This window comes from Pelecanus crispus, chromosome 2, assembly GCF_030463565.1.
Source record: "Pelecanus crispus isolate bPelCri1 chromosome 2, bPelCri1.pri, whole genome shotgun sequence".
NCBI classification, from domain to species: domain Eukaryota; kingdom Metazoa; phylum Chordata; class Aves; order Pelecaniformes; family Pelecanidae; genus Pelecanus; species Pelecanus crispus.
Window position 1 is genome coordinate 165337382 of NC_134644.1, and position 12318 is coordinate 165349699.

At 39.5% G+C, this 12318-nt stretch overlaps 1 protein-coding gene across 4 annotated transcripts in view; it reads right to left on the bottom strand.

Annotated features, from left to right (window-relative positions):
• Positions 1–12318, bottom strand: part of ASAP1 (ArfGAP with SH3 domain, ankyrin repeat and PH domain 1) — a 130729-nt gene that overhangs the window by 69323 nt on the left and 49088 nt on the right. For all 4 annotated transcript variants that reach the window (XM_075706414.1, XM_075706412.1, XM_075706416.1 and 1 more), the window contains exon 2: positions 8092–8164. In XM_075706414.1, coding sequence (XP_075562529.1) covers positions 8092–8164 — 73 coding nt within the window. The remainder of the gene's footprint in view (positions 1–8091; positions 8165–12318) is intronic.

Sequence of the window (12318 nt, forward strand, 5' to 3'; positions counted from 1 at the left end):
GCAAGTTTTATATTCAAGTTGTCATATTGCCTGAGAGCATTTGAATTACAAGGTGGGGAGGGGGAGAAGAAAACTGCAAAGGAGGAAAAAAACAGACAAACCAAAAAAAAAAAAAAAAAAAAAAAAAAAAACCCAACCCAAAACCCAACAAAACATACATTTCAAACAAGGTTTATGGATAATGTCCCACAATGCATGAATCTACTCTGACATTAACTAAGAGCTGATGAAGAGTTAAACACCACCACTTCTAAGGTATTACTGGTACTCTAAACAACAGTGCACTAAAGCACCAACAAAAAAAAAAAGTAAAAACCTATTAGAAGACAAAAAAATAAAACACCACCACAATGCATATTTACCAAAACCAAACCCCAAACCTCACACATCAGACAAGTTACATTCTAAAATGAGACATTAACACTGAGGTTTTCAAACGGCCAAATATTTAATCGCATGTTAATATGGGTTGTAACTCAAACAGTATGCTTTTAATAAAACTGTTCCAAACGCATACGGTTTTAATCAACTAGCTTAGCATTAAACCCAAGGAAACCACTATATAATAATAAAATATGCATTTTGTTTTGATGTAAAAGCTGTTGCATAAATATACACAGAAGACTTTATCTAAGAAGGAGCTTTGGCTTACGCAGTCCTGAGCTAATAAAGCTCAGATGTACCCTACTGTGCCGAAGGAAAAGGAAGGATAATGGCACAAGGTCGGAAAGAAACCTGCTAGATCACAGAACCCCTGTCCTTGCCTGGGAAGAACTTCTAACCCCACCATACTTCCTAGCATTTTCATTTTAAGTGCGGTATTGTTTCATAGACCATTTTCAAAAATAATTTTGTAAAGAGACTGAAAAAGAGCTGAAGAAGATTGTTTCCTTTATCTGTGAAAAGGCAAAAGACATTCCCGGTCAGAAAGAGGAAGCAGGAAGCAGATCATTGTCCTAGAACAATGCACAGGAAATTCTCAAGAATCCCAGATCGCACATCACCTAAATCTAGAAATGAAGCTTGGACTACGATGTAAAAGGACTACTTCTGTAATTACCACACATATACACACAAAATTCAAGTACTGTGTACAAATAATAAATTTTCAATTTTTATGTAGGTATCCACGTAGTCTTGTAAAAGGAGAAGAAATATTTTCTATTGAAGAGGTAAGGTAGTTCCCTACTTGACCTTAAAGGCACATAGATGAATAATTAAATCTGCAACGTAGGCTATGCTAAAATGCAACGTATGAAAACCGCCATGCTTAGAGCAAAGAACATGCTTTAATGTCCCTGTAGGTGCCTCATGCAAACACAGAAATGACTTCCTAGCGTCCTCGTAGAATTGCCTTTGCATAAAGCAAGCTATGATGTGCATGACTCCATGTTTACTTCCTTAGATACAAGTACTGCAGGAAGGGCTTTAATAAGCCTGAAGAAGGGGACACGAACACGGCCAGTAGTACATACGAAGAATAATGTTTGCCTTCTAGAACTGGATCACGCCTTCTCGATATTGTAAACAAGCTCAATACTGTGATGAAAATAGAATAGCTTCCCCAGACAGACATCTTCCTCCTTCAGCAGCTCCATGAGAGGTGCCAGAATCACGCGCGTTTGAGGATGGGCTCTGCTCCCACTGACGAAGGGAGCTCCCTTCAAAGGGGCCATGAGCAGGGAAAGGGGCCTCGCTAATCCCCATTGGGATCTGGCAATGCAGCCAGTACCTGAGCCCATGTTGAGGACCTCACTACAGAACAGCACATGTACTATGAAGCCACATACTGGACTGGATACAGCAGTGTTATTTTCTGAGCTGAAAGATCCATCTTCTCCACAATTCACACCTTCAACTGGAGGCAGTTGAACTAGATGATCGTTGTAGGTCCCTTCCAGCTGTAATATTCTATTCTATTCTAACTCGGAGAAAAACTCAGCACAGAATTTACCTTTGCTTTTCAGGAAACCCTGGTAGGGCTCGTTGTGCAGCAATGTTGCAGCAACCCTCACTTCCGTGCTATAATGCATATATTGAGGATTATGTGTTAAGAGGATGAAATAATACAAACACATCTGAAGACACAAATCCAAGCGACTGAGGAAGGAAAGACAGCTGCCGCAGCTTACGGCAGCCTTTTGCTACGCAGCAGTGCTCACCAGAAGCAGGGAGCATTCTTGCTCTGAGCCCCGAGCACTGCAGAGGCTCAGGCTTAGGGGCTCCCAGGGCTGGATCCCACCTTGTTCTGCTGCCCCAGGCAGTCATCTGAAGTTGTCTATGCCTAAAGCCACCCTGTGGTAAACTTCTCCCAGGACAAAGACAGAAGACTTAGATCGAATTCCCAAGGCATACAAAGAAATTGTACTCTTACACTGAAATCTACAACATTCATTAAGTACTATGGTTTATTTCCCATCCAAAAGTTACCAAAATTTTAGCATATGCTTGTGAACACAGTGGAATTCATGTCTACTTGTGCATATTAAGTAAGGAAACTGAAGAACAAATACTGTGAAAAGAGGTTAAAGAACAGCCTTTATATATTGGAGCTAGAAAACACGTCACTAGAATTAAAGCCTTAAACTTCCTTTGTCTAAAACAGTTTTGTTCAGATATATTACCCTTCAAACACTGAAGAACAACAAAAAAAACAGTTAAATAGTTTACAGAAGAAAAATGCACAAACGCAACTCTTTCCTGTCACTGATTATACTTAAACTACACCCAAAGAAACCTGAAGAATGTCTAAATTAAAAAAAAAGCATCACAATTCAGAATCCTGATCAACTTGAAACTATTTTTATGTTGCATTTATAAAATGGCTTTGTTCCACGGATAGCCAGAGGAAAAATAACCAAGGTCAGAGCCAAGCTGCATTTACAAATGGAAAAACATACACATGAAAAAAGACTCAGAAAGACTTTAGAAAAAGCAAGGAAGCTGGCAAGGTTGAAAAGGATGGCAAAATAAGTTATTTGAAATAAAAAAGCATCCTTTCTCATTTCATCCTTCACAAAGCTGAAATCTAATGAAAAAATAATAGAAAAGAAAAAAAGTATTTGACCACCATATTCTTATCTGGACTTGATAACAATAATGCCTTCTGGACTGAGATTGCTGAAGTGAAAAGTAATAGAAGCCTCTTTCAAAGATTTCCAGAGCAAGGAGCATCTCAGTGAGTCTGCAATGCTCTGTAGATCATCACAGCATACGAGCACTGAGAGATAAGCCAGCCCAGAAGGGTAAATTACTTCTTTTTGCATCTGTGTTCATCACTGATATGCTTGAAGAAGTTCTCATGGAAGAATTTTCTTTCAACTCTGCTTCAGAGGATTTATTCTAAATCTAAGTGCTAAGAGTAGAATTCATAAAAGCTGACAAAATGAACAATGGCATGCCACTCAGACCCAAGTACAGAAGAATAAAATAGGCTAACTATATAGTTGTAAAGTAAACCCTCTTATTTATAACAACCTCAATACCTACAGGAAGAATGAGAAGCAAATATAATAGGTATTTTAAATAAGAGTTCCAGAGAGAACTGAGAAGAATTCAAGTACGCACCAGCAGAGCAGTAATGCTGATACATTCCTCAGACAAATCTGTAGAAACTACAGTGCAGAAAAGAATTGGTGGACATGTGGATAAATACAAAATGCTGAACAAGAAACATAGGTTTTATAAAGAGAAAGTTTCACTTCACAAAACTCTCCCCCGCCCCGGGGAATCAACAAGCATGTGGGGAGAGGAAATCCACATTAAATTACCTGTTTGGGCTTCTGAAAAGGTCTGTCCCTCACCAAAAAAGGAACTAAGCAAACAAAGGGCAACAGGGATGAACCTCACACAGAGAGAAAACAGGTCAAAAAGATGAGGTGGGGGAAAGGAAGGAATAAAGAGTTAATTTTCTCAGAGGGAGGTCACCAGTGAAGTCCTGTATGGAACAGTGATAAGGTCCACGTCATTTAACAACATAAAAATGAGTTAGGAAATAGGATTCATAGTGATAAACTCTGTTGTTCTTTTCCATACAACACTAGAAATTATTCTGGGCAACAGAAACAAAAGCTGACTCCAAAGGTGAGATTAATCTGTCCAAACACAGACTTCTACAACAGATACGCACTGGAGCTTGGGGTCTACCCTTCCCCACCCCTTCTGTGCACATCCATTAATTGTGCACGGAGTCTACAGCAACAGGCTCGCATCTTGGTAGCTCCCAAATTAGTTGAGGAATCCCACGTTGACTGGCCAATACATGAAAGTGTGCATTAGGCAGCATAACACACAAGGGAAAACACTACTATAAGAAATTATCGTGTAACTAGACATTATGAAGAAAGGTTCTGGAGTTATATCACCTCAACATTCAGTACCAAGCAAAACAAAGCTGAACATCAGAAATTATTAAGAAAGAAACAGAGCATGCAATACAGCAACATAAAAACATTGCCATAGCGTGCTTAAACCTTTAACATTGTGTGCAGTTCCTGTCACAATTGCCCAAAATTCACTCCTCCTCTTCCCTGTTTTAAAAAAGAAAGTCTATGCTGCCATTTTGGAGAAAGAGACTAAGGATGATCAGATGTATGCGACAGCTTCTGTAAAAAACAAACAAAAAAAACCACCCCCAAAAGCCCATAGGGCTGCTGAGTTCAGAACAGGGATATTGTGGGTGGTTGCGGGAAACAGCTCAATCCAGAAACCTATTTCAACAGGTAGGATGGATGGCACTCAATCAAGTTTGGATTCATCCACCAAAACATCCTCCAACACTATTCTAGCAAGCTTTGGGACTTCAAAGCCCCCTACCAATTCTCGTGCCCCAGAACATGCAAAAGTCCCTCAGTTTCAAGTCAAATGAGTCATTCTGGTGGGCTTGAGGACAATGCTTTGAGACATGGACAGGGCCAGTCTGCTCCTCGGGGGACTTGAGGCCTGAAGAGCATGCATGGAACAACTTCACAAGGGAGCAAGGGTACATTTAACTACATCGATGCAAGACTATGAATGATACAGATTTACATGAATTGAAATTCCACAGACAAAATGAATTGTAAAAGTCCATTATGAAGTATCAAGCATCACAATATCGGTCCTGACTGAGGTAATTCCTGCCCTTTGTATTGTTGTGAGCTGAGAAAGTGTTAAAAAAATAAATTTTAAAAAAAAAAAAAAATCACTCCATCTTTGCACCATTTTTCTACTTCCTCAAGCATCTGCTGTTGATCATTGCAGGAGACCATGTGCACTGCTCGTCCGACTCAGTACCTTTGGTCTTGCATGGATTTTATGTTTATTTCTCCATTGTGTAAATTCTTTTGACTATATTTGGGAGTCATACCAGGGAACTAATGAAAAAGCGCTATTGAAAAATCTACAACAAAACTAACTGTGCAATCTACTGCTGTTACAATTCAATCCAAATATTACAGGAAAGCTAGTCAGAACAGATTCGCCATTAAGTTCAAGCACCATTCACATAAGATGGGTTCCTAGTTACAGATGCAATCTATCGTGCCAGAAATAAACAGCAAGCCAGATAAGGAGGAAGTGGTGAGAAAGAGGTATCAATTTGTATGTCTCGCTGGATTTCATATACAGTACTTTCCCAAACAGTACTTTCAGACAGGGGAGGAGGGATGGGATCTTTCTAAGGGATTTCCACATTTCTGTGCTGGTATGTTTTCATTTCCACCACAGTAATCTAAATCTAAATATGACAAATCGTTGAGGGATGTGCACAAAAAGCAGAAGGTATTTGGGTGACATTTAAGCTCTCTTCGTAACAGAAGAGAGTCCCTTGCAGTTCATGGTTCAGCAACAAAGAGGAACAAACCAGCACACCAGAGCGCTAGGTTTTTCTGAAGAATGCTGTTTGAGACATTGCATTGTGTGAATGTCAATGTTCAAATGTTACTTCAGGCAAAAAACAAAAACAAACCGAAAACCCCAATACAACCAAAAAAATCCTAGCTATGACTTTCGGTGGAGTTTGAATTGGATTACTGAAGAAAGAACAATTTCTTTTGCCTCTGAATAACCATTTCTCACCAGTCCAGCTAGAGATCTCAAAGGAGATTATGAAGCAGGGGAGTTTTTTAAAACATTTCCTACTCTAGTAGTTTAAATATGGTCTCACCTTCTAGCAAACAATTAAATTTGTAAAACAAAATTCCAATTCTGAGTTCTCAAAATGTAGTTAGAGGCTTTCTTTTGAAATACGAAATAGTCACCTAACTCTTGCTTGAGCTGATAAATGACAATGCATTTTACAGTTGTTTTTAGCATGTTTTATGTGAAGTTAAACATCAACGAAATCCACTTTCATCACTGAAGCATAAGAAAATATCTGGCTTAGCAATTCTCTTTGTACAAGCAGGCAAAATGATTTTGAGTTTTAATTCTGGCACTTCATTTTTATATTTATTTTTACAAGGTTTCACATGTATAACACATGCTTTTAGTCTTCCTCTTACTAACCCTAGTTTATCAATTACTGCATGAATTGCCTCCTGCGCACACCTTTTCAAATTATAATGTAGCCTATCACAACAGCATTCTGAAGAGGGAGCTAGAGTATTATGTATAGTGTTCTCTTTATCCAAAAGAGTTCATACTAACTTGCACCTTTGAAACAAGACTTGTTCAACAAAAGAAAAAAAAAAAGGAGGAAGACAGCTACCTAACTATCTCTGGTCTTTTTTAAGTGCAGAGGCAGCCAATTAAAGCCATTAACCAACCTTCTGTTGCTTTTACTCAGTGCGACTAGTTCATGATGTAGTATGGCCTACTTACAGGCATTAGAAACAATATTACTTTTATTGCAAGACTCAAATCAGATGATAGCTAAAATCTCTAGTATCATTTATGTATTTCAAAACAGGCAGAACGCATTTCATGTGTTCTACAATTTTCATCAGTTTTGAAATTCGGTAAGTAGGTACATCCAAATGGAAAAGCTGCTTGGAGCATCTGAATACTTTTAAAAGCATGAAACTAAATGCACATGTACCAAATACTATTCTCACTTTGTATCAGGCTTCACAGTCTATTGGGAAAACATTCATCATCAACTGAAGTTACAGAAAAGCTAATTAAAACATGGTGCGAGTAGAGCAACAGTATTAGTCATTGGCAGAAAAGTTAAGAATCCACTATTAAAAAACCCACACGCTTCCATAAACAAGAGTTAATGGGACAGCACACACAGAACAACACAGAAACTAAGACCACTCAGAAGCAGCTCTGCATAAGGAAAATATTTGCTAAACTGATTATTATTGCTAGAGAATAGGAACTGGGACTTTCTGAAATCCAGTCTTTACAACCAGATGGTTATTGGAAGGTGTACAGCTCTGCTACCCTACCTGCCTTTGGCACAGTTTTTAGACCTTAAGAGAAACAGAGGTAGAAGCCAGGTATACTTTATAATATTTTTAAAACTTAATTTTATGTTGATCTGTGTTTGTTCCATCATTTGTTACTGAACTCAAACTGTTCATCAACTCATATTCAAACCACCTATCTTCTCATCAAAGTAATTACTATAGCTCCAGTAAAACATCAACAATGTCTGCAAACAAGCAAAATAATGATAAATCTCCACTATTTTATCTAAGAAGGGAGATAGACCATTTTAACTGTACATGTTATGAGGGGAGAGCCAAGTGTTGAAGGAACAAACACATCTATCTAGGTATTTCTTTTTATTTATTTATTTTTTAAGCTATTTAACAAGTTCTCTTTGTCATTTCACTTAGAAGTACACTCCATAAATTCAACCTAGGACATTGCCTAGATTGAATAGTTGAAGGTAACTGCTTGCAATGTTATGACAGCAGTAAAATTTACCCATTGGAATTCTCCTAGAGGCCTTTGAGAAGGAATATGAGGGTGAAAGAACTGGAGAACACATTAATCTGATGTATAATCAGAAGCAAAGAAAGAAAATTTTTAAATCCAAACACTTCTAAACAGATAAGCAGCTCTTATGGCATACACTTCAAGAGGATAAATTGCAAGACAATTCTCAAACTTGAAATCAGAGGCTTAGGTTCTCATGTAAAACTGAAAACGGTGTCTTACCTTGCCCCGAATTATATATTGCTTTCACAGATTTTTTCACCTTCTGTAGCGCAGTTCTGTCTTGATCCAATGCCTACAATAAGAACAAATAAACAAACTTTAAATATTTACTTCATTGATCAATGGAACACACTGTAACATTTAAAAAGAAAACCACAAAATAAGTAGTTTCACAGGCTGGAAAAAACTGCAGATACAACATATTCAGCCTGCAGGAAGGTCTGAGATCATTCAACCCCTTCAAGACAAATTAAAGAACTGAACCGAAAACATTCAGAAGGCAGAGTAGAGCAGCAGTGCCAGTGCCAAAAGAAAAACACTATTTTAGTTTTGCAAGGGACAAAGCATTTATTCAAATTTTAATGTATTTTGAAAAAAAAAGTAGTTAATAGATGCTTCTACTATAGCCCTATAGTTTCTACTACAACTAAATTGTTTGTTAACTACTATGGTTTTCCCACAGTAGTAGTCTTCCAACTATAGACCCAAATTATCACAATAGCCTCTTGCCCCAAACTCCACAACAAAATTTTATAAATACAGAAGATGAAAAGTAGCAAATCAAAAGAAAAGGGACTAAGATCTGATTTTGTGCAACATAATGTGACTGAAATATGTATAATGATAATAATACTCAAATATGCATTTTCAGGATTCCATCATTCTGAATTTTCTGCAATAGTTTCAAAGTCCAGAAGAAAACATTATTAAGTAATGATGAATTTAGGATTATATTTCTAGGTACTTCCTCTTTTAAGAAACATACCTTCTCCCTGCCCACTGGCAATCTGATGTAAAAATCAAATTAACGTTAAGAAAGAACTATTATGATACAGCAAAAATATATAATCAAAGTAAACACCAGTCTAGACTTGTGGATTTAAGAACCTTAAAAGCCACATACTGGTACTGTGTGCAGTGATCCAGTTAATTTCACTTAAGTGTGAGTTTTGGATATTGTGCATACTTAACACGTTGTACATGGTTCCCTGCTATCCACAGAGAACACAGAAATGTTTAAATCATTTCCTACATTTTTTCCCCCATTTAGATCATAAGCAATTTCCCATCACATAAGTAAAGTTAGACCAATAATCTCAAGTTCTAATGAAACTGGCAGTGTTTGCCATATTATATACGCGTTCAAATCACTAAAGATTGGAGAACTTGTGCTCAGAATTGCTGTCGGGATAGCAGCCCAACTGCGCATGTTAGCTGTTGTAGACCACAAAGTTCACGTTGCAGACACCCTTGGGTAGCTATATTATCCAAAGAGCTTAAAGCTTGGATCTCCTGTGGGTCTGGTATCTCAAGACTGGCAGACCAAGGCAGAATGGCAGCTACCCTACAGCAGGGTGTACCTCATCTGAGAGGGTCATCACCAGCAACATAACAAGTAAAAACTTAACCAATAAGAAGAGCTTTTGCTGTCAAAGCTGAGATGATTAAAGTATATTGCACTGGGCATTAAGAAGCTCCAAAACACCACAGCAGGAGCTCCAGGCCAACTAGAGTGTTAAGCACTGGAAATGGTCATACGTGAGGGTACTACTCCTAGGTAAGTTCAAAGTTGAGTGTTTCAATGTATGCATGCTTACAGTAGGAACACATATAGAGATAAACCAGTTTATATATAATAGTTTTATTTTGGAGTGGCCCAATTTTAACCAAGCAAATGTTATAGTTGAACAATACATGCAAGTCTGTAACAAAAGAAAATGTAGTGTTTCTGTTCTTTAACTGAAAACCACCATATTCTCAAATCACACAACTACTTCCTTGGTAGCTAAAACTAGAAAGTCTGGAACCACAGAATTTATGTAAGTGCCTTCTAATACTATTTATCTCTAGTTTTTTTGTTTGCAGCAGAACAATGGATTAAAACATTCAGAACTGCAAATATCATTTATTTTGCTCCCCAGTAAAATAGTGAATTTTACTTGACTTTCACCTTGACAGAGAGAGTTAAAATTTTTAAATTTAATAAAATATTGAAGAACTCTATGTTCCTTTTCAAGACAGTGCACAGCAGGTGATTCTCCTTAGATTCCTTTGCAAATGCTGTCAAAAGCTTTTTCTTCTGCTTGCGTGCTATGCAAGACAGTTGGTATCATCCATTTCCACTCAAGTTCTCTCCATCTTCAATGGCCAGAAAAAAATAGTGATTCACTTGTCTATTGAGAGTTTGAACAAAGGACAGCATAAGAATTTGAAACCAATATTTTGGAAAAAAGACAACAGTTAATGTTGATGACCACTCAGAAACAAACCTTTGCATTAAGTTTATTAAGGAAGCAGTTAATGACCTGCTATGCCACCTGGACGCTCACAAATCTATGGGGCCAGATGGGATCCACCTGAGAGTACTGAGGGAGCTGGCAGGGGAGCTTGCCAAGCCACTTTCCATCATCTATCAGCAGTCCTGGTTAACAGGGGAGGTCCCTGATGACTGGAGGCTTGCCAATGTGATGCCCATCTACAAGAAGGGCCGGAAGGAGGACCTGGGGAACTACAGGCCTGTCAGCCTGACCTCGGTGCTGGGAAAGATTATGGAGAGGTTCATATTGAGTGAACTCAACAGGCAAGTGCAGGTCAACCAGGGGATCAGGACCAGCCAGCATGGGTTCATGAAAGTCTGGTCCTGCTTGACCAACCTGATCTCCTTCTATGACCTGGTGACCCACCTGGTGGATGAAGCAAAGGCTGTGGACATAATTTACCTGGACTTTAGCAAAGCCTTTGACACAGTCTCCCATAGCATTCTCCTTAGGAAGCTGGCGGCTCATGGCTTGGATGGGCGTACTCTTCGCTGGGTAAAAAACTGGTTGGGTGGCTGGGCCCAGAGAGTTGTGGTGAATGGAGTTAAGTCCAGTTGGCGGCCGGTCACGAGCGGTGTTCCCCAGGGCTCTGTTTTAGGGCCAGTCTTGTTCAATATCTTTATCAATGATCTGGATGAGGGGATTGAGTGCACCCTCAGTAAGTTTGGAGATGACACCAAACTGGGTGGGAGTGTCGATCTGCTCAAGGGTAGGATGGGCCTGCACAGGGACCTGGACAGGCTGGACCGATGGGCCGAGGCCAACTGCACGAGGTTTAACAAGGCCAAGTGCCGGGTGCTGCACTTGGGTCACAACAACCCCATGCAACACTACAGGCTTGGGGAAGAGTGGCTGGAAAGCTGCCTCATGGAAAAGGACCTGGGGGTGCTGGTTGACAGCCGGCTGAACATGAGCCAGCAGTGTGCCCAGGTGGCCAAGAAGGCCAACAGCATCCTGGCTTGTATCAGGAATAGTGTGGCCAGCAGGAGCAGGGAGGTGATTGTCCCCCTGTACTCGGCGCTGGTGAGGCCGCACCTGGAATACTGTGTCCAGTTTTGGTCCCCTCACTACAAGACAGACATTGAGGTGCTGGAGCGTGTCCAGAGAAGGGCAACAAGGCTGGTGAAGGGTCTGGAGCACAGGCCTTATGAGGAGCGGCTGAGGGAACTGGGGTTGTTTAGCCTGGAGAAGAGGAGGCTGAGGGGAGACCTTATCGCTCTCTACAGCTACCTGAAAGGAGGTTGTAGTGAGGTGGGTGTTGGTCTCTTCTCCCACGTAGTTAGCAATAGGACGAGAGGAAATGGGCTCAAGCTACACCAGGGGAGGTTTAGATTGGATATTAGGAAAAATTTCTTCACTGAAAGGGTAGTGAAACATTGGAACAGGCTGCCCAGAGAGGTGGTGGAATCACTATCCCTGGAAGTGTTCAAAAAACAGGTAGATGTGGCACTTGGGGACATGGTTTAGTGGGCATGGTGGTATTGGGTTGATGGTTGGACCAATGGTCTTAAGAGATTCTTTGCAATCGTAATCATAGAATCATAGAATCATTTAGGTTGGAAAAGACCTTTAAGATCATTCAGTCCAACCATTAACCTACACTACGAAGTCTACTCTAAGCCAATCAAGGGAAGACTAGACTAAACCATTTCTGATTCGTGAACCATGTAATGATTCGTAGTTCTTACTTTCATTATAAATAATCCAGCCACCAAGCCAGGAAACATGAAATTGCTACTCTACCCTTAATTAGTTTAGTGGTGGACTTGGTAATGTTAGGTTAATAGCTGGACTGGATGATCTTAAAGGTCTTTTCCAACCTAAACAATTCTATGATTCTATGATTCTAAGTTTTAATATTGAAGCAAACTGGACACTCAGGAGTAGAAAAGAAATTGAAAAGCTCTGA